This window comes from Saimiri boliviensis, chromosome 3 (genome assembly GCF_048565385.1).
Source record: "Saimiri boliviensis isolate mSaiBol1 chromosome 3, mSaiBol1.pri, whole genome shotgun sequence".
NCBI lineage: Eukaryota > Metazoa > Chordata > Mammalia > Primates > Cebidae > Saimiri > Saimiri boliviensis.
Window position 1 is genome coordinate 48,564,246 of NC_133451.1, and position 25,819 is coordinate 48,590,064.

Here is a 25,819-nt window from a genome sequence, read left to right on the forward strand (position 1 = left end):
CTTTTAAAACTCTGTAATTTTAGTTCTTTAGAAATATCAGCCAATCACCAGAGCCTTGTGGGATTTACTTTTACTTACACTTAATCCCACTGCCAAAGGTTTCCATGCTGCTAGAGCCCGTCAGCTGTTCAGGTTGACCGCCCTGCCTCCCTGCTGCAGTTGATGGCTTCCTTTTCCTGAAACATCCCTCCTACTCTCTACTTTCTAAGCCCTCTTAGCTTCTGTCTCTCCTTTGAGGGCTCCTCTTGCTCGACTTCCTCCATGACATGCTGTGGTCCTGACCACTCTGGCTTCTGACCCCTATCTTCTCCCAAACACCCTCCCTCGGTGTGCCTGTCCATAGTTCAATGCCTCACACATGCCAAAGTCCTCAGATTGCTACCATTGGCCCAGGCTCTGCTGAGGTGCAAGACTGTCTCTCAGGCCCCTAAATGCAACAAGTCTAAAATGCAAGTTTTCTTCTTCTCCAGTTCTGTTTCCCAGTGAGAAACTGTTAACACCATCTATCCAGTCACCCGAACCAAGCGGATGGCCCTAGACAGCCTCCAAGCATTTACTGCTGCGTCCGGCCAGTCCCCGGTCCTGTGGAATCCACCGGGCTTCATTCCTGCCCCCTCGTCCCGTTGGCCCTACCTGACCTTAGGCTTTCATCTTCTCACCTTCTCTCCCCAAGCCAGTCAGCCCTTGTTTCTGCGTCATGCATGCTGCCTGGGTGAACTTCATAAAATGTAAACTGGTTTTATGTTCCTAGTAAACATCCAATGGCACCTCAGTGTTTCTGGTCAAATGTGAAAACTCCAGCCCTCTGGGATCTAGTTTCTGCTTACCTCTGTCTTCATATTCTTCCTCTCCCTGCATGTCACCCTTAGCTCCAGCCATTTGGAACAGCCCGCACTCACCTCAACGTATGATGGCATTTCGTTACTTTGGAGTTCCTAACTCCTGCTGGTCTGGCAAAACCCAACTTCCCTGGGAAGCTGTCTCTGACTCCCTGACTGAGCTATTCTTCTGTGCCCTCACATCCCATGCACCACACTTACCTCTCCTCCCCGCAATCCTCAATTTTCTTATCCATCTCCTTAACAAACTGTAAGCTACATGATATAGCTGTGCTTTGGCAGGCAGGGAACCTGGTTTGTCTCTGTATCTTCCTTAACCGGAACAATGGTTAGCATACAAAAGAGCCTCTCGATCGCTGCACACTGCCAGATGCAACACAGACTGCCAACACCAAGTTGTGTTTTTGCTTTACAGTTCATACCAAAATCTATCTCATTAGAACTTATGGATCATGTTTAACTAATGTTATACAAAACCTGAACTCTATTTCATAGCATGGAGTATGATTAAGAAAAAGAAAATATAAACAATGGTTTTAAATAGTGTTGCACAGAGGAATTCCAGGACTTGTACTCATTTAATCAGCAAACGTGAACGCTGAGATATTTTCCTCTTCTCAGAAATGCCTGTAAGTCCAATGGACCTAAGCCAATAGTTCAGCCCTCTGAGCCTTGGTTTTTCTTTTCTTTCTTTTTGTTTGGAGACAGAGTCTTGCTATGTTGCGCAGGCTAGTTTCAAACTCCTGGGCTCAAGTGATCCTCCTGCCTCAGTCTCCCCAGCAGCTGGAATTACAGGAGTACTACTGCACCCTGTCTTGTTTTTCTTAGATGAACAATGTGGAGCTGGACTAGATGACCTCCAAGGCATGTTCAGCTCTCACCATCCAAGGATCCGACGTCAGGCTTTACTGATTAGCCCATCATTTTTGCTCTGTATTCCAAAGCGTCCTTTACCCTTCATAGACTCCTCTGCAGGTATCTGTCCAATCCACAAGCCAACAATCTCCCCTGTCCACATGGTCATAGGAAGGGCTCCTAGAATCCATGCAGTTAACATGTGATCCTGCCCTTCAGCCACAGTTGATTGGTCTTGAAATGGGCCCCTGACCCAGGGTGGCCCAACTGTAGGCCCTTCCCTGGAAATTGAGGCTTGACCTAAGATAGATGAGGTTCAGTCAAAGCTGTGGCAATAGCTATTCAACCATTCATTTATACTATTTATTGAGCATCTACAAAATGCTGGGTACTGTTCTCATGCACGGCAGAATGAGTCTCACAGGACTGCCTGGTATCCTGACAGCTTTCCAGGTCTTAGTTGCAGTCCTTCCTGAGGCCCCTTGCATTGCTGCACCTAGGTTCCCCAGGACATCCCATGGTCCTCATAATACATTATCCTTTAGGTTATTGTAATTTGGCATCTTACTTGCAATTGAAAGAGTTTTAACTCTTACCGCTCACCACCAGCAGCTTTTCAAAGTCTGCCTGAGCGGTTGCTCTAGTTCTCCTTGTGGTCCTCTTTCTCTGGCCACCTAAGGCAATGGGGCACTCATACCCATTCAAATAAGGGGCCCAGAGGGAAGCACTGGGCTTTCTGTGAGTCTTTTCCATAGTTTTAAGTTTTTTTCCAATTAGGCATGGCCACATATGAAATGAAAGTACAAAAAAGAACTTATTAAAAAAGTACACATAAAAGGAGGTAAAAGGGCTTCATGCAGTTTCATTAGATAAAACCCACCCTCCTCATGCCAATTCTGGCAGAGAAAACATCTTGACAAATCATGTCCTTTAGTCAAAACAAGCTGAGATCCAAACACATGGAGTAGATAGAAAAGAAATTATTTTCAGGAGACTGAGATCCAAACCACAAATTCCAGAAATGCACTTTAAAAGTGCTGCCTATTAGACATGCTAGTTTTAAATTAAATTAATGTCGTAGGGAGGGGGTAAGGTATGTTTTGATTTATTTATTAGATCATTATCAAGCTTTCCTCTAAAGAGCTCTAGGTATTCCATGCACAAGGATTTTAGAGAAATGGCTGTTTGAAGAATGTCAGGTTCTGCCAAAGCTGTTTCTCCCTCGTTTGCTAGAACCACCCCCTAGTCGGCTTCACACACTGGCGTTTGAAGCTGACAGCTCCGTGTGGCTGACCACACGTCTATCCTCTGGTTGAGGAGTACATCAAGTTACTTCAAACGCTTTCTCAGAACTGCGGGAAGAATGATATATTGGGTATACTTGCTCTTCTCCCCAGCTTGTCTGGCTTCCTTTATGAGACTTGATGGAGCAAACTTGGGATAGGAAAGTTCCCCAGCTCAGTTTCTTATCAGGAAGTATTTTTTTTTAAATTATATTATTTAAAAACATTATGGAAGAATAGCAAACAGTCCTTTCATTAACAAAGTCTTTCTGGGCTCACTTATTTTGAAACCAGCTTAGAAGCATGAGAGATTTTTCCCTCTTGACTGGAGGGAAAAATCCTAGGATTAGCCAAATGCTGCCTTGCCCAGCTGGACAGCCAATCATATTTAGGTGGAGTACAGATTATATTTTCCAAAAGTGCCCATGACAGTATTTTCTGCCGCTCATGCTTTCCATCCCTTTGCAAGAGGAAGAGTACACGTCCCCTCCCCTCGAGCCTGGGTGGGCATTTGTACTGGTCTTGACAAACAGAGTACAGTGCTGTGGAAGTGATGTTATGTAGTGCCTGAGGCTAGGTCATAAAACACAATGCATCGGAATCCCGGCTCTCTCCTAGGATGCCTGCCCTTGGAATGCAGCTGCCATGCTGTGAGAAAGCTTGGCCACATGAGAAGGCCCACATGGAGACAAACTGAGGCCTCTGGCTGCCAGCTGCCACTCGGTGTCTACTTTTTGACTATGTGAATGAGCCATCTCGGAAGTGAATCCTTCCCTGTTGAACTCTACCCAGAGTGCAGATTCATGAGCAAAATGAATGATCAATATTATTTTAGATCAATGATTTAGGATGACTTTGGATGTAGCAATAGACAACCAGAATAGGTGGAGATGAAAGACTTCTCTGGACAATGTGATTTCAGCAGGAATGCATGCAAAAGCACTGCAAGGAAAGTGATTTCAACCGGTTGCGTTAGGATGCAAATGAAATTCTGACTCTGGCAAAGGCAAAATCCAGCTACCCTGACTTTCCCATCACAGAGGAGTTGTCTGATGCAAAGAATCTTAGTCACACAGATATTTTTCTTAACATTCACTGTTTGCAAAAATGTACCTAAATAAGATTGAGTTCTGTGAGCCATTTCCAAGTACCTGGAATGGAGGTCTCCATTGCCCTGCAGCGCCGAGGCTATCTGAGGAATAGCAGCAAACCCTTGCAGACCGGAGCTCTTGCTCAGTCCCCCTGCGTGGGGACTGCACTGCTGAAATGCTCCTGGCTGAGCTGGGCTCCTGAGCTGCTTGGGGCTTCTGCCTCTGTGTTGGCTAGGGTCTAGCCCTGCTGGCCTCCATTCCTGTGAAACAGCTTGTCATGACACGTGTCCAGAATTTCACTGGCTCCCTACAGTTTGCCTCAAGAAGGACAGTCTATGTCTCCCAAGACTGAGGAGCTCAGCAAGTTACTCACAGTAGAGAAGAAAAAGGGGGGTCTGGAGAAATACATCACTGCCTTATAAACATGGCTTCCCACGGGCACAGCAAAGGAAGAGCACTCAGTACTCCATGTCCTTCTGATAACAGCAAATCAATAGTGAAATATGAAATGTTTGTGTCTTCTTTGGGGGACAGTGTTTCTATTCTCTTCTATTCAATTCACTTGTTCACCCAACAATTAGGCTTTGCACACCAAATGCGTGAGCACTGGCTACGTACAGGCATATAAGGGTATTCAAGACGGCTCTTTTCAGAAGTCAGTGTGGCAGGGATACAAACCCATCAAAATAATAACAGCAAATTCTTATGCTAGACACTTTTCTGAGTGCTTTATATACATTTGTTGATTTAATTCTCATAATGGCCCCAGAAAGTAGATGCTATTAGCATCCCCATTCTATAGATGATGAAACTTAGGCATGAAGAGGTTAAAGAGATGTGCCCAAGGTCACATAGCTAGTAAACGGTGGAGCTCGAGTTCTAACCCAGATAGTGTGACTCCAGGTGTGTTACCACTACTCTCTGTTGCCTCTTGTTAACAATAAAGTAGAATGAAGTGATTGCTGTTAGTACAGCTAATGGTGGATGACATGAAGGAGGAACGCATGAAAGAGACAGCTGTCTATCATTTACAAAATCTAACTTAAAAAATAAAGATGTGAATAGGAAAGAGCCTCAAATCTCTCTTGGTGTCACTCATCCTCTTAAGTGGCCACGCTGTGAGGACATTTCTCCTCTCAATACCTTGAATTTCTCAGTCTACAAATTAAACCCCTTTTACTTCTGTTCTGTTCTCCAGAGAAACAAAGAAGCTGGAAGAAACTGATTTGCACACTGTCAGCGTGGAAAGGAGAAGAGAGCAATGGATTTCTTTGACAGAGGCAGAGGCAGGCTTCCCATCCTTTGTGCACATCAGTGCATGGTGGGCGAGGCAACAGCGAGCGGGCTGCTGCTTCTTCGGGGTTACCTACGGATGAAACAATGACCGGTTTTGCCTTGCTTAGTGGCTGCTGGGAAGGAGTGTCAGGGCTTCCTTTGAGGGTCACTAGAGTTGAGCAATGGGGCTGCTGCCTTGGATGCCCTGTGAAACTGAGATGGAAGTTGGCCTCACGGCAGTAGTTGAAAAGAGGAACCAGTGACTTGAAGCTGTGCTGTCTTCTGAATGAGGACTATTACAGGTACGCCCTGACCACCTCCCAGCTTTTGGCGTAAATCTGCTGTTTGTAAGGCGTATACGGGTGCCGGGTGCCGAGCGCTGAGGATGCAGAAAAGAATAAGACCTGGATCAACTTCCTGATTCTCACAGAGATAGCATTCACATTCTTTTGATAAGTAAGAAAACATTTAAATCATGCGTGTATATCTAGGTGCGACTGGGTTGTGTTATTTCACCTTGCTAGATGCAGCGAACTCTGATCTAGGCTGTTCTGTTCCTCCTCACTGAAAAAAATGCTGATCAAAACCACTGAGTTAATATTTCGATCCACTAATGTGCAGTGAATCAAGTTGTGCAGTTGGAGAAATGCTAGTCTGAAGAACATTCGTCTGGAGAAAGGCACTTAGTATGTACAGTCACAAAACAGTGTATGAGTGCAGCTACAAAAGAATCAACAAAATGCATAGAGGCTTGGAGAAGCCATGTGGGGCCTGGACAACGCTCTCCTGTGTTCTTTCTATGGCCCGCTGTGAGGGCACACACTGCACGCCCCACGGGAATAACTCCTGGCTCTGTTTCCCAGCGCACCTCTTACCAGCCTCTCAATCTGCTCTCCTCCCTGCAGTCTACAGACCCTGCTTCTGGGTGGCGCTGAGCCAACACCATCACGAAACCATCTATGAGTTCAGAGACAGCACAGGGATAGATGAGCGGCTCAGCTAGAGCCTTTCCAGCTCTAGAATTCTCCCATTTGTTAACAGCACCCTGAGCATGGGAAAGATTCCACATTGACAACTTTATTCATCAGGCTTTGCCTTTTAGTGTCTTTCTGGCTCAGCACTGGCAGGTTCTGAGTGAGCAGGGGAGGAAGAAGAAGATTCCAGAGGAACACAGTAGGGCAGCAAGTGGCAACAAATAAATGAGCAGTAACTGTTGGTAGCTGATACAGAATGAAGATGCAATGGGTACAGGCCATTCAACTCCAATGCACACATTTATTTTCCTGGGGAGTGCTGCCAATGAGTCCCAGGGCCAAGTCCCAGAGAAGCAGATGACCCCTGAGGGAGCTCACTCACACTGCTGTCTCAACAACCAGCCCAGGCATAGATTTTATTCATGAGCTGGACAGACACTGGAAAGGGAGAGCATTTGTGCTAATGAGTAACCATGAAGAAAATCAGAATGAATAACACACGAGTATATGAATACTTAACTTCCAAGAAAATGCCTGGTAGCCTCTTGGAGCCAAGAAATGTGGTTAAGAGTTAGGCTTTGGAATCAGGGCGGCCTTGGGACAAATCCTGGTGTCACTATTTCCTGTGTGCTCTTAGGAAAATGCCTGAGAACAGAGGAGAGTTAAGACCCAATCCCAGGCTTCTGGAGGTTCACATCTACTGCTTAATTTTTCTGGGCCTCAGTTTCCTCACTGGTAAACAGGGATAATGATAGGACCTACATTTTAAGGCTGTCATGATGATCAGTATCAGAATGAATGGAAGGAGCCTGGCTGAATCGTGGTATTCACTGGTCACAGGTTATCTGCATAGCTTTCGGTAGTAAGAGGTGATGGAAAACAAGACAAAAGGGGCTGGAAAATGGTCATGACCACGTTAGATTCCATCTGTATGCTGCATCCTCTGCTTCTGGAGGGCCTTAGAGCAGAGTGGTAGATACCTTCTCTCGATGGCTTCACCCCTACCTCAAAGACGCAGCTCTTTGAGAAATTATAGTCAGTGTCTCAAAGCCCTACTGGGTGTTGCTTTGTAAGTTCATTCCAATTTTGTTCAAACCCCAACACATATGTCAGAGGTAACTCTGTTGAGCTGTGTGGAATGGAGGAGGCTCATTTAGAAATCAAACAAAATGACCCTCCTTTGGGATCTGGATGGAGAGGGCTTTGTTGCCAGCCCAGCAGGACTCTCCCCACCCCCTGTGGACAGATGAGATGCCCCAGCAACCGAGAGCTGAGGCCTCACAGCTAGAGCCTGAGGAATGGATCCTGACAGCTGCTGGGAATTCCTTTTTCTTAAATCCATTGCTTGGAAACTTCCCTTTAAGATCAGTCTTAAGCTGGCAGTGCATTTTGTCAGGAGCCCTAACCCTGGGGGTTTGAAATGGAGAGAAACACAACAGCCCAGTGCTGGCCCAGGATGGTTCTAAACATTTTCCTGGGCGGGACCTGCTCGAGGATGATGGAGCAGGAAGAGATGTAGAAAACACTCCGCAGAATTGGAAAGGGTCATTAAAAAATGAACTCCAGAATAAACATGATCAACAACAACAACAGCAAGTGACACTCTTGATTCATGAAACAGTGACAGAAAATGCAGGTGGACACTCCTTACGCAACATGACTATGTTCTATAATATGTTCTATATTATCCTCAGGAAGAGTTGCAGAGTCCATTAGCATACTAAAGGCACTGTAAAATTGGACTACAAAGAAACAATTAAATTTGTTGTTCAAGTCAGTGTTTCTGGAACATATTTAATCAAAGACTCCTTTGGCTAAGAAACAGTTACAGCGAGTGCTCGACTTATGACCACGATGGGTTCCAACAGACCGGTCGTAACACGATTTGGTCGTAACTTGAGTAGGCTACATGTACAGTTAAAACGGTGCACGTGGAGATGGTAGTGCTGCCCGAAGCTGGTCCGCACTGTCGTACGCCCAGCTGGGCAACGTTTGCGCTGCCAGATTCGGAGCAGTCGTGGCTAGCGATTGTGGTGGTAAAGTCGAATGGTCGTAAGTTGCATAGGTCGTTAAGTCGATCAATATCTGTATTTCTGTGGAACAACTCTGGGCAAAGAGCAGAGTTAGGGCCTCCTCTCACCTACACTGCAACTCTCAGAGCGCAGGTGGGGTACAGCCTTCCTTTGTACCCTTGGCCAGACACCCCTGCACAGGGTCTGATTGCACCACAGACACAGCAGCCTGTCTGGGAGAGGATACATTGGCAGTTGGGCCATCCTCACACCTTACTAACCAGCCTCTGAAAGTCCACACTTGCTATTTTAGTTTCTCTTCAGGGTAAGGCCACGCCTGTGAATGAAGGAAGAGAATGCTCAAGTGGAAAAGGTTGGAAACTGTGTCTAGTCTGGAACTTTCTGTACCAACTGGCCACCATGATGGGCTACTCAGGACAGGAGATACTGACCAACTCTGGGCCTACTTATACCAATTCAGAAGCCCCTAAACACTTTGAAGAAGCAGACTGAACTGCTTTATTCAAAAAATATAGAAGGAAAATGTACCAGCCAGGCACTGCAACAGAAGTTGATGAAAACTGGGAACAGCAGGAAGGAGACCTGCCGGTTTACTGCTTGGTTTAGAGTCTGATTGTCTGGCGTCTGTCCTCTGGCTTTTGGAGTGGAACAGTTTCCCTGGAATATATATTTATTGAACTCTGAAAGGCCAGATCTCTTACGTAGATTAATTCACGGTTTCAAAGATGCTTTGATGTTGGTAAAACACTCTGTTACTTCCAAGAGTTATTACAAGTGAAATCCTGGCCTGGACTGAGGGGTCAGCCTGTAATCTTATTTAAATCTTTTCAGATTTAGAAACTCTACAGTAGGTTAAAAATAGATCACATTTGTATACTTCCCCCTTTCATCCCCACTTCAAGGGCTGTGCAGTCATTTTGACCCACCCCAGATATTAGCCAGACAAATCCTAGCACTTGTCACCTAGGAGTCTGCCAGTCCAAAAGTCATTTCCAAATGGGTTTTGGGGTGACGTTAGCCATAGGACTGAGCAGAGCCACTAAGCATTCTACATAATTCGTTCTAGAGTTAGGAACAAAGGGTTGTCACTAAGACCGGTGTGTACTGTGTGGATTCATTTTAAGAGAAAACATAGGCCACAAGAAGGAGAGTTTTCAACAGTGCTGTCCCAGGGAGCTTGTGTCCTTTACCGTAGACTGCACCTCCTGACCAGAAAAGACCATAGTGCTCAGGTCAGAAGAAGCTGCATGAGGCTAACAGGTCAGGCTGCTTATAATCCAAGGATTAAACAATTGCCCTTGATTTCAGAAAAGCCAAATTACCAAACGTTATGTGTATGGTCTGGCTAGGGTTAACCGGTGCCAGAGTTTCTATGCCCAGCAAAGAGAACATTACCACACTCAGGATTACCTCTTCATGGCTACTTTACCTTCATGAACATGCTGAATCCAGTTTTAAGGAGATCGGTGAGGCCTGAAGACATGTGTTCAATGTCAGCGGAATCCGGCCTCTCGGGATGAAATATCTCCTCCACAACTTGCTTCAACAATGGCTTATAAGATGCCTGGAAAGACAAAATACTGTGAGTAAAGGGTTTGTTTGGTTTGTTTGCAGAAAGGACAGCTTTACAATAAAGAAAGCAAAACAAGTTTATTTTGATCTGAGCAGTGGCTATGGGGTGTGTGTGTATGTGTGTGTGTGTGTGTGTGTGTGTGTGTGTCAGATGACAATATAAGGACACTGGGTTTTTAAATATACTTTCACTCCAATGCTGTAGCATGCTTTTCTGCTTCTCATGTTCCCTTTTGTAAGCAAATATATCTTAGTAGAGCTACAATCATAGTATGACTAATTTCTCTATTTAAAATGATAATTTTATGCATGGAGTATACTGAGAAACAAAGTACTGTCTGATACAGACATGAAGATGGTCTCCAGCTTTTCCTGAACATTCTCAGAATTATGCTCCCCTCTGCTAGGAACTCTAATGTTACTTACAATGTGCTGTCAATACCAAGCTTAAAGCAATCCCTCTTCCTTCTACAGAGCTCAACTCCCAAGCATGACTTGGCCAGGAAAAGAAGCTAAGATGGCATAACGGAATCTGACCAAGGCCAGAAAGTAGAGCACACAGTACCACAGGAATTTCAGTAGAATTAGGGAGATGTTAGTTTGCAGCAGCTTCTACAGTTTGAGAAATGCTGCTGAATGCTTTCCTTTTCTGTGACCTGAATAACTGATCCATGATTATGTTCTATTGGGAGGCAGCTGCTTTATTGACCCCGAACTTTCTGAGCTGTTTTTCTTCATCCCTTTCCTTAGTTCTTGCTACCAAGTTCTTCCTGTTTTCTTTTCCCACTTGGTGGACCACCTTCCTCCCAATCTTCTAGTCAGATATGGCACAAAGTCTGGGGCATGAAGGGCAAAGGAGGAAGAACTATCTTCCCTCAATACACTCTCTGATCTATTAGAGCTTCGGTAAAGCCAGGTTCTAACAGGGCACAGTTGAGGCATATCCTGCATTAAGGTCATTCTCCATTTGATTGGCTAACTACGTGACCTGTCTGTAGCATCTGTCAAGGATATTTAGTGTACTGACCTCATCCCTGCCTTCATCTTGCTTTTCTTCCAGTCATTTTTTTTTTTTTACTCAAATTTTCCCTTTCCAATTTTCTTACTTAAAATAGCTTAGAAATAAAGCAAAGTATAAACCATCAAAACTGTAAATAACCATTCAGCAGGAATATAGCCGGCATCTTTCCCAGGGATAAGATGCAGGGAAAACTAGCATCTTCTCAGTTGGGGATACCAACTTTTTTATGTTTATTAGTCAAACAGACCATTGCTTGTCCAGAGATCTCATGGTTACATGATCATGAAGGACAAAGCAATGAACAGAAACACAGATCAGACAGGAATATATTGAAAGCCATGGATCCACCTTGCTCATAAAGAAATTCCAATCAAAACTATGCCAAGATAGATTTTTAAAAATATCAGACTACCAAAAAGTCCAAAGGTTTGAAAATACACTCCTTTGATGAGGCCACGGGGTAACAGGCCCTCTGATACATTGCTGGTGGGAGGGTTAATTCCTACAATCAACGCAGAGAGCAATTTGGCAACACCGATCAACATCACAGGTGCATTTGATGTAGCAATCACACTCCTAGTTATGTATCCTTTGCATATGCTCATGTATGCAAATGAGAAAGGCTGTTTATTGTTTGTAATACCAAGATTAGAAACCACCCAACCACCATCAGTAGGGAGCTGCTTAATAAATGGGTGCACCCATAGGGAGGAATGCTATGAAAGAGGAGGAAAGCTCTGTGCTTGTGCGGCAGAAACGAGGCGCAGAAGGGAGTGTGAATGAAAAAAGCGAGGTGAGGAACACCGTGTATCATGGGCTAGCATTTGTGTAAAAAGTGGTGGGGGGAATATGAAAGTTTATATTTGTTGAAATATGCAAAAATAAACTCTGGTATGAAACATAGGAACTATCAGCAGCAATTATTATGGGGTGGGGATCAAGCAAGGGAGAAAGGTGAGAGGAAGACTTTTCATTGTATTGCTTATTTATTTATTTATTTATAGCACAGTCTAAAACACCACTACAAACAGCAAGAATGAGCTCCTTTCATTGCTAAAAATCAATGATTTATTAATAAATTATTAATAATTTAGAATTATTAGATATTAGAAATGGATATTAATAAATTATTAAGATAATTTATTAATACATTAATAAATTTAAAATATTACATACTTTATTTTATTAATAGAAATCAACAAATTTTATTAAAATAAAATAAAATTAATTTTATTAAAAATAAATTAATAAAATTAATAAATATTAAAGAACACCAAAATATTAGGGTTATCTCTAGGTTCAGGAAGTAGGAGACATTTATTTTTCCAAATTTTCCAAAATTAAGAGGTCTACTTCCAGAATCATAGGATAATTTAATAAATATTATTATTATTATTATTATTATTATTATTATTATTTTTGAGATGGAGTTTCACTCTTGTTACCCAGGCTGGAGTGCAATGGTGCAATCTTGGCTCACTGCAACCTCCGCCTCCTGGGTTCAGGCAATTCTCCTGCCTCAGCCTCCTGAGTAGCTGGGATTACAGGCACGTGCCATCATGCCCAGCTAATGTTTTGTATTTTTAGTAGAGATGGGGTTTCACCATGTTGACCAGGATGGCCTCGGTCTCTTGACCTCGTGATCCACCCACCTCAGCCTCCCAAAGTGCTGGGATTACAGGCGTGAGCCACCACGCCTGGCCCAATAAATATTATTTTAATTGTAAAAACAGGGCCACGGCGTGGCCTCTGAATCCTGCAAATACCCTTCCCTGAGTAAGCTGTTTTGAATGCTCTTCTATCACCTTAGCCTTTCTGGACATTGACTCTCTTAAACTTTAATCTCTTTAAAGCTCCTCCACAAGAAGTCCCTTATCAATAATCTGTTACCTTATCAGCATTATCATCAAATACTGATTGACCTCTTCCCTGGTCACAGACTTCAGTCTTTAGCCATGCACGTTACCAGCTGGCTAAAAGACTACATTCTCCAGCCTTCCTTACAGCTGGGTGTAGCCATGTAATTAAGGTCTGGGCAATAAGATGTAAATGGAAGGGTAATGTGAGACTTTCAGAAGTCTCTGTTTTAAAATGGAAGGATATGCTTTTACCCTTTCCTTTGCTCTGCTGCCTGGAATGTAGAAGTGATACCTGGAGCTCCTATAGTCATCTTGGAACACAGGGCATTCCTTAGAGATGGTAAAGCAGAGAGCTGGAGAAACCTTAGTCAGTGATGACTTGTAGAGCCACTATAACCTGGACAGGCTAAATTAGTGCTTACTTTACATGACACTATAAAATCCTGTATGTTTAAGCCACTGTTTTTCAGATCTCTGTTACTTGCAACTGAATGAAATTCTGATAAGAAGGCATGAAGGGAACATAAAGATATAAAAGGACATTTCTTCCTTCTAGAAGCTTACAGTTATTTATTTTATTTGTCTATTAAACCTCATTATATAAAATAATTTAAGCAGAATCACAGAGAAATACACATAGGCTGTCATATTTGAAAGAGAAGAAAATATACCCCTGATATGGTCTGGCTGTGTCCCTCCCCAAATCTCATCTTGAATTATAACTCCCATAATCCTCACATGTAGCAGGAGGCACCTGGTGGGAGGTAATTTAGTCATGGGGGTGGTTACACTCATGCTGTTCTCATGATAGTGGGTGAGTTCTCATGTGATTCAGTGGTTTTATAAGGGGCTTTTCCCCTTTTTGCTCAGCACTTCTTGATGCCTCTGTGAAGAAGAGCATGTCTGCTTCCCCTTCCGCCATGAGTGTAAAGTTTCCTGAGGCCTCCCCATCCCGGTGGAACGGTGAGTCCATTGAACCTCTTTTCTTTATAAATTACCCAGCCTCGGGAATGTCTTTATTAGCAGCACGAGAACAGACTAATGCAACCCCTTAACCCATAAAAAATAAAAAGATTGTCATTCTCTGTAAGATGTACTGTACAAAAAGGAAGAGTAGTGATCTGAAAAAGAGCTCATACCCAGCACAAAGGTGGCTTTGTAATTAAGCTAAAACACTATACTCTGTACCTCCTCTGTGAAAGGCACAGTGTATCTGGGGTGACAGGATTTGTTCCAAGGCTCCAGAGGTCCCAGTGTAGACTGGGAGACAGGGAAAAGCAGGAGACAGAGGGATTGGGGAAAGTAGGAACATGAGGATCTCTCTCTCTTTCCCTTGCTCCACTTTTGACTAAATTTTGGGGAATGAAACATCCAGGAGAAAATGATGAGCTGGATTCCCCTTGGGGGTGGTGAGCAGAGATTTAGAAGTGCTGTTCTCGTAACCTCGTCATTCTTGAGACTCTGTGATTGCTCTGTGCTACACTGGGAATGTTGGAAATCTTTTCTGTTTTTTATTTTCTTAAGGTATGTAGGTGAACATGTATTTAGCAGGAGAAAAGAAACTATGATTTAAAATACAGAAAAGTAACAGCAAACACATCATATAATCCAGAAAAATAACAAATGTTTTTATTAACTGCCTGACATCCTCTTTAATATTCATTTCTTACATTTTTTGGTTACATTCTCTCTGATTATCTTTTCATATAACTCCAATTTTGAAATGACATTTTCTATGAAAATGTGATAGTTCTTAAGCTATTGTCTCTCAATTCCAAACCCTGTCTTCTAGACTCAGTTCTGTGACGCTGGGCTGAGTCTCTGAAAACCACTTTTCTGCTTTGCCAGCTAGGTCTGTTAGACTCTGCCGATAGGGGGCACTAGAGGGAGACTGGAAGACAGGAAGAACAGGCAGGAGGAACTTGCTTCACCTGTATATTTGCAAGTCCTGCCACCATCACCCTGGCAATGGCCTCTCACCACTTAAAGCTGCCCTTCCTCTGGACTTTTAAGTCATTGGATTTAATAAATTACTTTTCTTTCTTTCCCCCCACCCCCAAGCTCAAAGTGGCATTTTATTTAGTAAATAATCAGTATGCATAATTCTCTAATAGTAACAGAAGCTGATTAAGTCTACAAACAAAACAAAACACAACAAATCTTGAACATTGGCAAAAACAGGTACAGATATTAATGAAAAAGATGAGATAATGAACACTAAAAATTTATTCTAGAATGATACTTTCCATTAGAACAGTGCAGTAGAGGATGAGAGGGATACTCTGGTTTAATATTTTATCTAAAAGGATTAAGATTTTTAAAAAAGACATAAAATGAGAAAAAAAAGGAGAGGGGCAAGAATCAGGGGCTAGAAAGGCAGAAAAAAATTCCCTTTCTTGTTTAGGCTTTTTAGAGCTTTTTTCTTTACCTATTTTTAATTGTAACCAATAGCATAGTAAATAATGTAAATATTAATTTAAAGAGAAGTTGATAGGTTTTCCTACTTGAATGAAAATACAGGAAAAAAAAAACCCTCTAAATTTTCTACTGAAAGAACTAAGCACGGAACAACTGGATAACATTGTGTATTTAAAGAGCCCAATTTGGTATAGACTTTCTCAAGCACGAAACATTACTTGTGCCTTCTTAATGAAAAAAATTCCCACTTAAGGTTTTAATGAGGAGAACTTTTGGTTCCTGTCTCTTAGCCACTTTGGACCATTTTGTGCCCTAAATCATGTCACTGAAATCTGGTTAGAAGAACTACTTGGCAATGGCTTCTTAGATGGGAACCCTCTGACTTTCGTGAAATTTTCTACTCAGCCAGGAATAACTCACTTCTCAGCAAAGGACCCTGTAGAAGGTGGTGATAGTGGAGACAGATGTGGTTTCTCTAGTACCCTACTCAAAGATTCTCTTGCATGCCTGGAAGGGCCAGGGCCAGAGGAGAGAGTAGCCATACAGTTTGTCTCCACATTAAGAGGATAAATCATTGTAATTTAATTTTCCTGATCAAACACTCTCTGCCAGTTCACCTTTTGGGGAGGTTGGTAGAGGAATTAAAAACTCAGAAAAATTTGTTCTTTTCTTTTCTTGCTGGTCTTTATTTATTGCTTATATCACATCCAATGTGGGTTGGCAATAGGAGATCTGTGCCCTGCCTAATCACTCAGAGACCCAGGTTCCTGCTATAATAGGGGTCCCAGCCCCCAGGCATGGACCACTAATGGTTTGAGGCCTGTTAGGAACCGGGCCACACAGCAGGAGGTGAGCAGCGGGTGAATGAGAGAAGCTTCATCTGTATTTACAGTTGCTTCCCATCACTTGCATTACTGCCTGAGCTCCGCCTCCTGTCAGAGCAGTGGTGGCATTAGATTCTCCTAGGAGCACGAACCCTATTGTGAACTGCGCATGCAAGGGTTCTAGGTTACACGCTCCTTATGAAAATCTAATGTCTGATGATCTGTCACTGTCTCCTATCTTCCCTAAACAACGTCTAGCTATAGGAAAACAAGCTCATCTCTCCCACTGATTCTATATCATGGTGAGTTGTATAATTATTTCATTATATATTACAATGTCAGAATAGAAATAAGGTGCACGATAAATGCAATGTGCTTGAATAACCCTGAAACCAACCCCCCCACCCCCACTCTGCACCACTGGTCTGTGGAAAAATTGCCTTCCACGAAACAGATCCCTGGTGACAAACAGTTTGGGCACCACTGTGCTATACCATTCCCTAGAGCATTCGAATCCTACACCGAAGACTTTGCATCTCATCAGCAGATGATCAATGAGAGAGAGAGTATAAAGGATTTCCAAGGGATTTTATGGATCCAGCCCTAAAGTGATATGTATCACATCCACCCCAGTTCACTGGCCAGAACTAGTCACAATTCCACAAGGGAACCTGGAAGATGTCATCTAACTGTTTGCCCCAGAGGAAAATGCAATGGAGTTTTGGGAATACACAGCATGGCCTCTACCATAGGCACACTGTTAAGTTTTGATTGAAACATTAATGTAAATATTTCCTTAACAACCAGCAAGCTGCAGGTTGTGGGCAAAGGATTATTAAAGCTTTTTCCCTTCTGCATAAGAATTTAACCTTTGGTTAACTTTTTATCTCTGTTTCCCTGGAAACCCGATAAAGGAAGAATGTCAAACTATGCAGCCAGGCAAGATTGCTTATGACAAAAATGACCCCTGGTTGGTAAATTGCATTAAACTGGAAGAACTATAAATATTTGACAGAAAGCCAGAGCTTTGGGCTTCTCTGAGTACGATGACTCTTGAACAGTAACTGGACATGTCCCTTGGAGAAATGCTGGAAGCCATGTCTGTGGAGTTCTTACAGGGAAATTAGCTCCTATAGGAAGTGAAGTTTTAAAGCTAGGGGACTTGTGTACTCATCCCATGTGAATCCAGTTCTCTCACTCCTGAGCTGTCACCTTGAAACCAATCCAAATAGCTCCTCAATAGCTGTGTGAACCGCTTCATGCTTCGTGCATGGTCACAAGGACTGCTCCATGGAAGAAAAATGCCTGATGCTCCCCTCATGGGGAGCTACATTCCTGTGTTGGGCACACTTGTGTCAAGTGGGAGCCATGACCACAGAGTTGACTCACTTGTTAGGTACAGAACATAGAGTGTTTTGGGCCTACATTCCTTTTGAGGGCCCATGGAAATGCATTTTTTTTTTAATCAGAAGAAAAAATACTTTAAGGTGAAAGTGACGTGTTGATATGTAATATTAATGTATTTGTTTTTACACCAATGCGACTGTACCATATATTTTTTACTATTTTTTATTTTTACGAAAAAGAAGGGGCCCGTGAAGGTCATATTGTGGCCCTGTATGAGGGCCTTATGGCCTGATAGCTTGGTAGAGCTTGAAGATACCCCCTGACGGTTGATACACAAGGAATAGTTGAAGTTTCAAAAAATGAATCTTATATCCCAAATTCTCCTTTTCTCTTTCTTTAAATGGCAAGCATCTCTTCCAGAACAAACTGAGCTTTAAAAAATACCACATTTAAGTAAAATATGATAAAATACATGGGTCATTGTCTCTGGTTACTCTTTTAGGGTGAACATACTGTGTGGTGGGTCTGGAAGATTCTTTTGTTGACTTGAATACTAGCTCTTCAGGAAAAGCAGTGAGAACAGCAGCGGTTCCTGACATAATATATAAGACGTCAGACACAATCTTGAGAAACTAGTGTAAGTACATTTTCTTGAATTTGGTGCACCTTAAAGATGACCTAGGATAGCAGTTTCCAAGAAAACCCAATTGTGACCACAGTCACGTCTCTGTCAGCTGCTGCTGCTGGTTTTGTGTTTGCTGGTTGCCGTTGGGGTAGCTGGGGACTCCTCAGTTCTGCTAGTAAAGATGCTTGCTTCTCCCTTTTCTGCAAAACTGACTCTAAACAACCAACTTCTCAGAAAACCCAGGCTTACTGGGAGGGTTTTCATTTTGTTTCAATCCGCGACAGCACAGAAAAACATCTGTTCTAAATTGCTCATGGCTTTGACCAATACATGGCTCATTTATTTTTATTTTTTTGCTAAACGCTGACTATTTTTTCTCCTTTCATCTTCTTAAAGGAAACTACGTATTTGTAGACTTAAAAATGGTTCATTTGTCTATCTATTCATCTATCCATGCATGCTTCAATCCAGAAGCAGATGAGTTTTTTTTAAAAAAATTGAGTATAGCCCCTTCAACTTCAATATGAGGAAGGCAAAGGCCAAACCCAGGAACACATTTATAGCCAATAAGAAACACACTCAGGACAGAGCCAAGTTTTGTGGCCCTCAGTTCGGTCCTACCCCATGCCGATTCCTTTGGAAAGGACGCCGGCCGCTTTGTTAGAATCAAGAGAAGGACTAGAACTCAGCACTTGGCAAAGAACAACTGGAGGCCAGGGCTGGGAATTGTTGACAGAAGAGGCCAGGCCTAAAGCCTGTTCGCAGAGCCGTATTTCACTGGCACGAGATGAATCAAGCCTCCTTGGGTACTGTGCTCAATATGCTAGAGGCACAAAGTACAGTATGCATCTGCGGAAGGTTTTCTCCAGCTCAGCCCTGCTCTTTGAGACCATGCCAAGGCAAGTCATACAAGAGCCACACAGTATTTTGTCTGAAAGATCCACATGAGCTCCCTGCCCTGAGACAGCTGTTTAATATCCTCTTCGTGTCTCAGCTGAGGAATGGCATCGCATCACACACTGTGGCCTTTAGGAGGGAGATTAAGCCTCTCCTTAAACTGAGCATTTGCAGTAAGAAATGGAAGGGTAAGAAGACTTTCTGCAGCCAGGCGCGGTGGCTCACTCCTGTAATCCCAGCACTGAGGAGGCTGAGGTGGGCGGATCAACTAGGTCAGGAGTTCAAGATCAGCCTGGTCAACCATGGTGAAACCTCATCTCTACTAAAAATACAAAAAGAGCCGGGCGCGGTGGCTCAAGCCTGTAATCCCAGCACTTTGGGAGGCTGAGGCGGGTGGATCACGAGGTCAAGAGATCGAGACCATCCTGGTCAACAGGGTGAAACCCCGTCTCTACTAAAAATACAAAAAAATTAGCTGGGCATGGTGGCACGTGCCTGTAATTCCAGCTACTCAGGAGGCTGAGGCAGGAGAATTGCCTGAACCCAGGAGGTGGAGGTTGCGGTGAGCCGAGATCGCACCATTGCACTCCCGCCTGGGTAACAAGAGCGAAACTCCGTCTCAAAAAAAAAAAAAAAAAAAAAAATTAGCTGGGTGTGGTGGCATGCGCCTAGAATCCCAGCTACTACGGAGTCTGAGGCATGAGAATCGCTTGAACCTGCGAGGCGGAGGTTGCAGTGAGCCGAGATCGCACCACTGCACTCCAGCCTGGGTGACTGCCTCAAAAAAAAAAAAAAAAAGCAACAACAAAAAAAAATCCAGACTTTCTGCACAGGCACAGTTTGGGGCTTAGGTTTCCAGTCAACAGAAACGGCCAACAAACCCAACCTTTTAAAACAAATTAGTGTCAGCAATAAACCTGCTGCTGCACAGCAGCTAACAGGACATTCGGCTTTTGAAAGACACCCTTTCTGTGTAGCCCATGTCCTAACAAAGGAAAAGATGAAATGCTGCAAAAGAGGACAAAGAGAAGGCCTCTTTTGTTCTTTCCTGTTATAACGGCTGTGATAGGAAATACTGACATGGTGCTGTCTAGGTGCCAGACACTATTCTAAGAGGTTTTTTGTTTTTGAGAAGGGGATCACTCTTGCCCATGCTAGAGTACAGTAGCACAATAATAGCTCACCGCAGCCTAGAGCTCCTAGGGTTAAGTGATCCTTTTGCCTTAGCCTCCCTAGTAGCTGGGATTACAGGTGCCTGGCATTATACCCAGCTAACTTTTTTCAAATTTAAAAAATTATTTTAGAGATGGAGTCTTGCTGTATTTTTCAGGCTATCTTGAACTCCTAGCCTTAAGGGATTCTTTCACCTCAGCCTCCCCAGTAGCTGGGATTACCAGTGTGAACCACTGCACTCAACATGTTCTAAGAGTCTTATACGTATTAATTCACCAAATCATTAGAGCATTTTTATGAGAATGTTACTATTATTAGCTGCTTCTTACAGGGGAGGAACCAGGCACAGGGAAGTGAAGTCGCTTGCCTAAGGTCACACAGTTAGTAGAGGTGACAGCCAGGCTATAAACCCTGACGGTCTAGCTTGAAAATCTGTTCTGTTATCCTATGTGCTAACTTCCCTCTTACTAAGAATTAAAAACGTAAGAAATATCATTCTAGACAACATGCCCAGTCTATGATCCATCTAGTCATCCATCTACCCCCCCACTAGGCGGCAAGCACTGAGCTTGCCCATGCAGATACTGTGGTGATCAAAGACACATGCTCTCTCTAGCCTTGGTGACATGTTCTTTAAGTCAAGAGCTTCTGTGGTAGCCTCTTGATCCCCATGGCCTCCACTCTCCAGTCTGTGAAAAGGTCCTGGCTGCCCTGGAGGGCCAGGCCTGTGGTGATGTTCTGGGATTTATTTTGGAGGGTTCAGTCCAGATCCCACTCCTCTGACCCCTCTAGAGATTTCATATGCTGTATGTAATGCAGTTGGGACACATTCTCCTTAAAATGACTAGATGGTGTCTGCTTTCTGCATCTGAACTGTGACTGACACATTTTCCTAAAGGGGTAATGGATAAAGATGAAAATAAGAGGTACCTCTAGTGCTAGCAGGGAAAACAGGAGTGGCTCTGAGACTCAATGTCTGTGTATCACAGCAAGAGGGAGGGCCACTGGGGACCCAAGCCCTAGCGCAGAGCCTAAATGTGCAGCATAGGTCAGACCTGGAATGGGAACCCAGGGCCGGGCCAGCTAGTGCTTTCTCAGGTGTCTGGGGAGCCCAGCACATCTCAACCAGATTCTATCTGAAGACAGGATGGAGCTAGGTAGACAGCACAGATTTCTCCTGGAGCCACAGGCTGAGGACCAAATTGGGAGAAGAGATGAACAGAAGATTGTTCAGCCAAGGCCTATTTTTCAAAACCGGACACACAGCTGAACTCCAACTCTAGTATGGACACTTATACTTTCCTATGTATGCATTTTTTGTGTCCCAGTAAATCCTCTCATCTGTAATAAAGATATATGTATTGTACTTACAATGCACCTAACAAATATTTATTAAGCATCCACTATGTGACGGATACCACTCTAGGGACTGGGGATATGGCAGTAAACAAAACCTATAAAAATCCCTGTTCTCACAGGCTTACATCTGTAATTTAAAAATACTATAAATTTGAAAAACCCAAAGAGGTAAAAATTACCCATAATCCCATCAAAAAGTATCACATATATAGAATATGTAAAAATAAAGCAAGAGGTGTTTCTCCTTATCCATCCAATCCCACCCGCCCACCATAAGGTAACCATTATACATTTAAAAGACATTAAATATACATACCCATGAAATATTTATTGTATTCTGTTTTTTTTTTTTTTTTTGAGACAGAGTTTTGCTCTTGATGCCCAGCTGGAGTACAATGGCATGATCTTGGCTTACCGCAATCTCCACCTCCTGGGCTCAAGTGATTCTCCTGCCTCAGCCTCCTAAGTAGCTGGGATTACAGGCATATACCATCACACCTGGCTAACTTTGTACTTTTAGTAGAGATGGGGTTCCTCCATGTTGGTCAGGCTGGTCTCAAACTCCCAACCACAGGTGATCCGCCTGTCTTGGCCTCCCAAAGTGCTGGGACTGTGAGCCACTGCACCCGGCCTATTTTATTCTTTTTTTTTTTTTTTTTTTCTTTTCTTTGAGAAGGAGTTTCACTCTTGTTACCCAGGCTAGAGTGCAATGGCACGATCTTGGTTCACCACAACCTCCGCCTCCTGGGTTCAGGCAATTCTACGGCCTCAGCCTCCTGAGTAGCTGGGATTACAGGCATGCACCACCGTGCCCAGCTAATTTTTTTTTTTTGTATTTTTAGTAGAGACGGGGTTTCACCATGTTGACCAGGATGGTCTCGATCTCTTGACCTCTTGATCCACCCGCCTCGGCCTCCCAAAGTGCTGGGATTACAGGCTTGAGCCACCGCGCCCGGCCTATTTTATTCTATTTTTACAAAAAATAGAATAATGCCTTACAGAATGACCTACATGTCTCCCCACCCCCACCCAATTGATCATGGACCTCTGTTTCAGTTTGAGTTCCTCAAAAAGTGGACCCTGAACCAAGGATTCAAACACACACCTTGCCCAGCATATTTGGGTCTGTTCCGTTCATTGTAATGGTTGCACAGCATCTCACCATGTGTCTGTATCATTATTTATTTAATCCCCCCAGTATACACACATGACCATACCCTCACCCCACTTCCCACTCACTGATGCTTAGGATCGTTGGGAGTGTGCTGGCGTTATTGACTCACTGTAACGAGAAACGTATGCAACAAAGGGAAACTCCATTTCCCAAAGGCCATGGCCGCAGGACAGGGTTCTGAGGCCCAGAGAAGTGACAGAGTTGGCAACAGGGAGATGAGGTCTAAGAAAGTTATCATCGTCCTTATTATGTGCAAGATTGATAGCTAATACATATTTACGTGAAGTTGCCCAAATCAGTCACCCAGACGACCAGAAAATGGAAAAGGCCTCATGAATTTAAATGGTTTGTTTTCTCTTTGCCAACTATAGTAGCCACTTGCTTCTTGACATTTTTGGTCTCAATTTCATCATATATCACTAGTTCTAGCACGTCTTTTGGAGTATTTAAGAGTGCTGATTTTTTAAAATGACAAAACTACATATGATTATCTGAGTGATTTTGTATTTTGTGGCAGTGGTCTTCTCAGATCTTTGAGTAATGGATGGGAATTTTTATGTTTCTAAGCAGAGTGAGTTTCCAAGGTCTGCAGTATCTTGGTAGGTGATTTCAGATGACCATCGGCACCATCAATCAACACTTCTAGAAGCTCCATGAGAACCATGGTATAGTTGGGGATGAGGTTTTGGGCTTGCAGCAAAGATCTGGCATCTGTTCCTGGCCACCTCAGTGTCTGTGGCATCTCACTTGGCCTTCCTGGATCTTGGAATAATAAGCCTCCCTGTCATAACGTGTGGTAATCAAAGGAAAAACCCAATGTAGAAGAGCTCTTCAGGTATCAGCTACCAAACAAATACGGGATACTGGGGGAAGAATCTGGATGGTGGTGGGCTGCAGTGGGTAACATTAGCGCTTGTCTACAAATCTCCCTTAAAGAGTCAGCACTGAAACCGAACTCACTATGTCATGATCACCAATAACAGCACATTCAGCTCTCCAAAAACACCTAACAAATAGAGTTGATTTATTAATGCAGAGATTGATAAGATTCCCCACAGCTAAACTTAGTCACCTTTTCCATCAGAAGCATTTGTTATTCCCTGAGAGCTCATCTTTGGCCACCTGGAACCTTAGTGCTGTCTCCTACCTGGTCCAACAGACACTCCCCAAACTCAATGGCTTCAGCCTTTCTTTATTCCTTAAGCTTCCCTTTCTCTGTACTTTCCCCCTCTGAGTCTTTACAAAGAAATTACTCCTTAGTCTTGTATCCTTATGCCATCTTCCTACTCAATGATCAAAAAACATTCTTCTTAGGTCTTCCTGCCTTCCTTTGAAAGCAGTGGAGAAATTTATTTTATTTTATTTTATTTTTTATTGCATTTTAGGTTTTGGGGTACATGTGAAGAACATGCAAGATTGTTGCATAGGTACACACACGGCAGTGTGATGTGCTGCCTTCCTCCCCATTGCCTATATCTGGCATTTCTCCCCATGCTCTCTCTCCCCACCTCCCCACCCCCTGCTGTCCCTCTCCTATTTCCCCCCTACAGATCCCCAGTGTGCGATGCTCCCCTCCCTGTGTCCATGTGTTCTCATTGTTCAACACCCGCCTATGAGTGAGAACATGCAGTGTTTGATTTTCTGTTCTTGTGTCAGTTTGCTGAGAATGATGGTTTCCAGGTTCATCCATGTCCCTACAAAGGACACAAACTCATCGTTTTTGATGGCTGCATAGTATTCCATGGTGTATATGTGCCACATTTTCCCTGTCCAGTCTATCATCGATGGGCATTTGTGTTGGTTCCAGGTCTTTGTTATGGTAAACAGTGCTGCAATGACCATTCCTGTGCATGTGTCCTTATAGTAGAATGCTTTATAATCCTTTGGATATATCTCCAGTAATGGGATTGCTGGGTCAAATGGGATTTCTATGTCTAGGTCCTTGAGGAATACTACTCAGTGAAATAAGAGAGGACACAAACAGATGGAGAAACATTCCATGTTCATGGTTAGGAAGAATCAATATAGTGAAAATGGCCATACTGCACAAAGTAATTTACAGATTCAACACTATCCCCATCAAGCTACCAATGACCTTCTTCACAGAACTGGAAAAAAACACCTTAAACTTCATATGGAACCAAAAGAGAGCCCGCATAGCCAAGTCAATTCTAAGCAAAAAAATAAAGCAGGAGGCATCACACTACTGGACTTCAAACTATACTACAAGGCCACAGTAATCAAAACAGCATGGTACTGGTACCAAAACAGAGATATAGACCAACGGAACAGAACAGAGGCCTCGGAGGCAACACCACACATCTACAACCATCTGATCTTTGACAAACCTGAAACAAGCAATGGGGAAAGAGTCCCTGTTTAATAAATGGTGTTGGGAAAATTGGCTAGCCATGTGCAGAAAGCAGAAACTGGACCCCTTCCTGACACCTTACACTAAAATTAACTCCAGATGGATTAAAGACTTAAACATGAGACCTAACACCATAAAAACCCTAGAAGAAAATCTAGGCAAAACCATTCAGGACATAGGCGTAGGCAAGGACTTCATGACCAAGACACCAAAAGCATTGGCAACAAATGCCAAAATAGACAAATGGGACCTAATCAAACTCCACAGCTTCTGCAAAACAAAATAAACAATCATTAGAGTGAATCGGCAACCAACAGAATGGGAAAAACATTTTTGCAATCTACCCATCTGACAAAGGGCTGATATCCAGAATCTACAAAGAACTAAAATAGATTTACAATAAAAAAACAAACAAGCCCATTCAAAAGTGGACAAAGGATATGAACAGACACTTTACAAAAGAAGAGATATATGAGGCCAACAAACATATGAAAAAATGCTCATCATCACTGGTCATTAGAGAAATGCAAATCAAAACCACATTGAGATACCATCTCACACCAGTTAGAAAGGCGATCAATAAAAAATCTGGAGACAACAGATGCTGGAGAGGATGTGGAGAAATAGGAACACTATTACACAGTTGGTGGGAGTGTAAATTAGGAATTTTAAATAACACATGTTTTCCTCACAAGCTTTTTCCCTTGTTGTAACAGTATTAGGTACTTTTCATTATTCTATTTGTTCAAAATGTCTATGGACTGCTTAGATCCAGAAACTTGGGAATCCTCTAAGGCCAGCCCCTAATGTGGTACATGTAGTTACTGGA

At 43.1% G+C, this 25,819-nt stretch overlaps 1 protein-coding gene across 3 annotated transcripts in view; it reads right to left on the minus strand.

Moving 5' to 3' along the window:
• The window catches only part of SCFD2 (sec1 family domain containing 2), a 435,739-nt gene that overhangs the window by 18,659 nt on the left and 391,261 nt on the right, over positions 1–25,819 (minus strand). For all 3 annotated transcript variants that reach the window (XM_074396123.1, XM_003933627.4, XM_074396122.1), the window contains exon 7: positions 9,780–9,914. In XM_074396123.1, the coding sequence (XP_074252224.1) occupies positions 9,780–9,914 (135 nt within the window). The remainder of the gene's footprint in view (positions 1–9,779; positions 9,915–25,819) is intronic.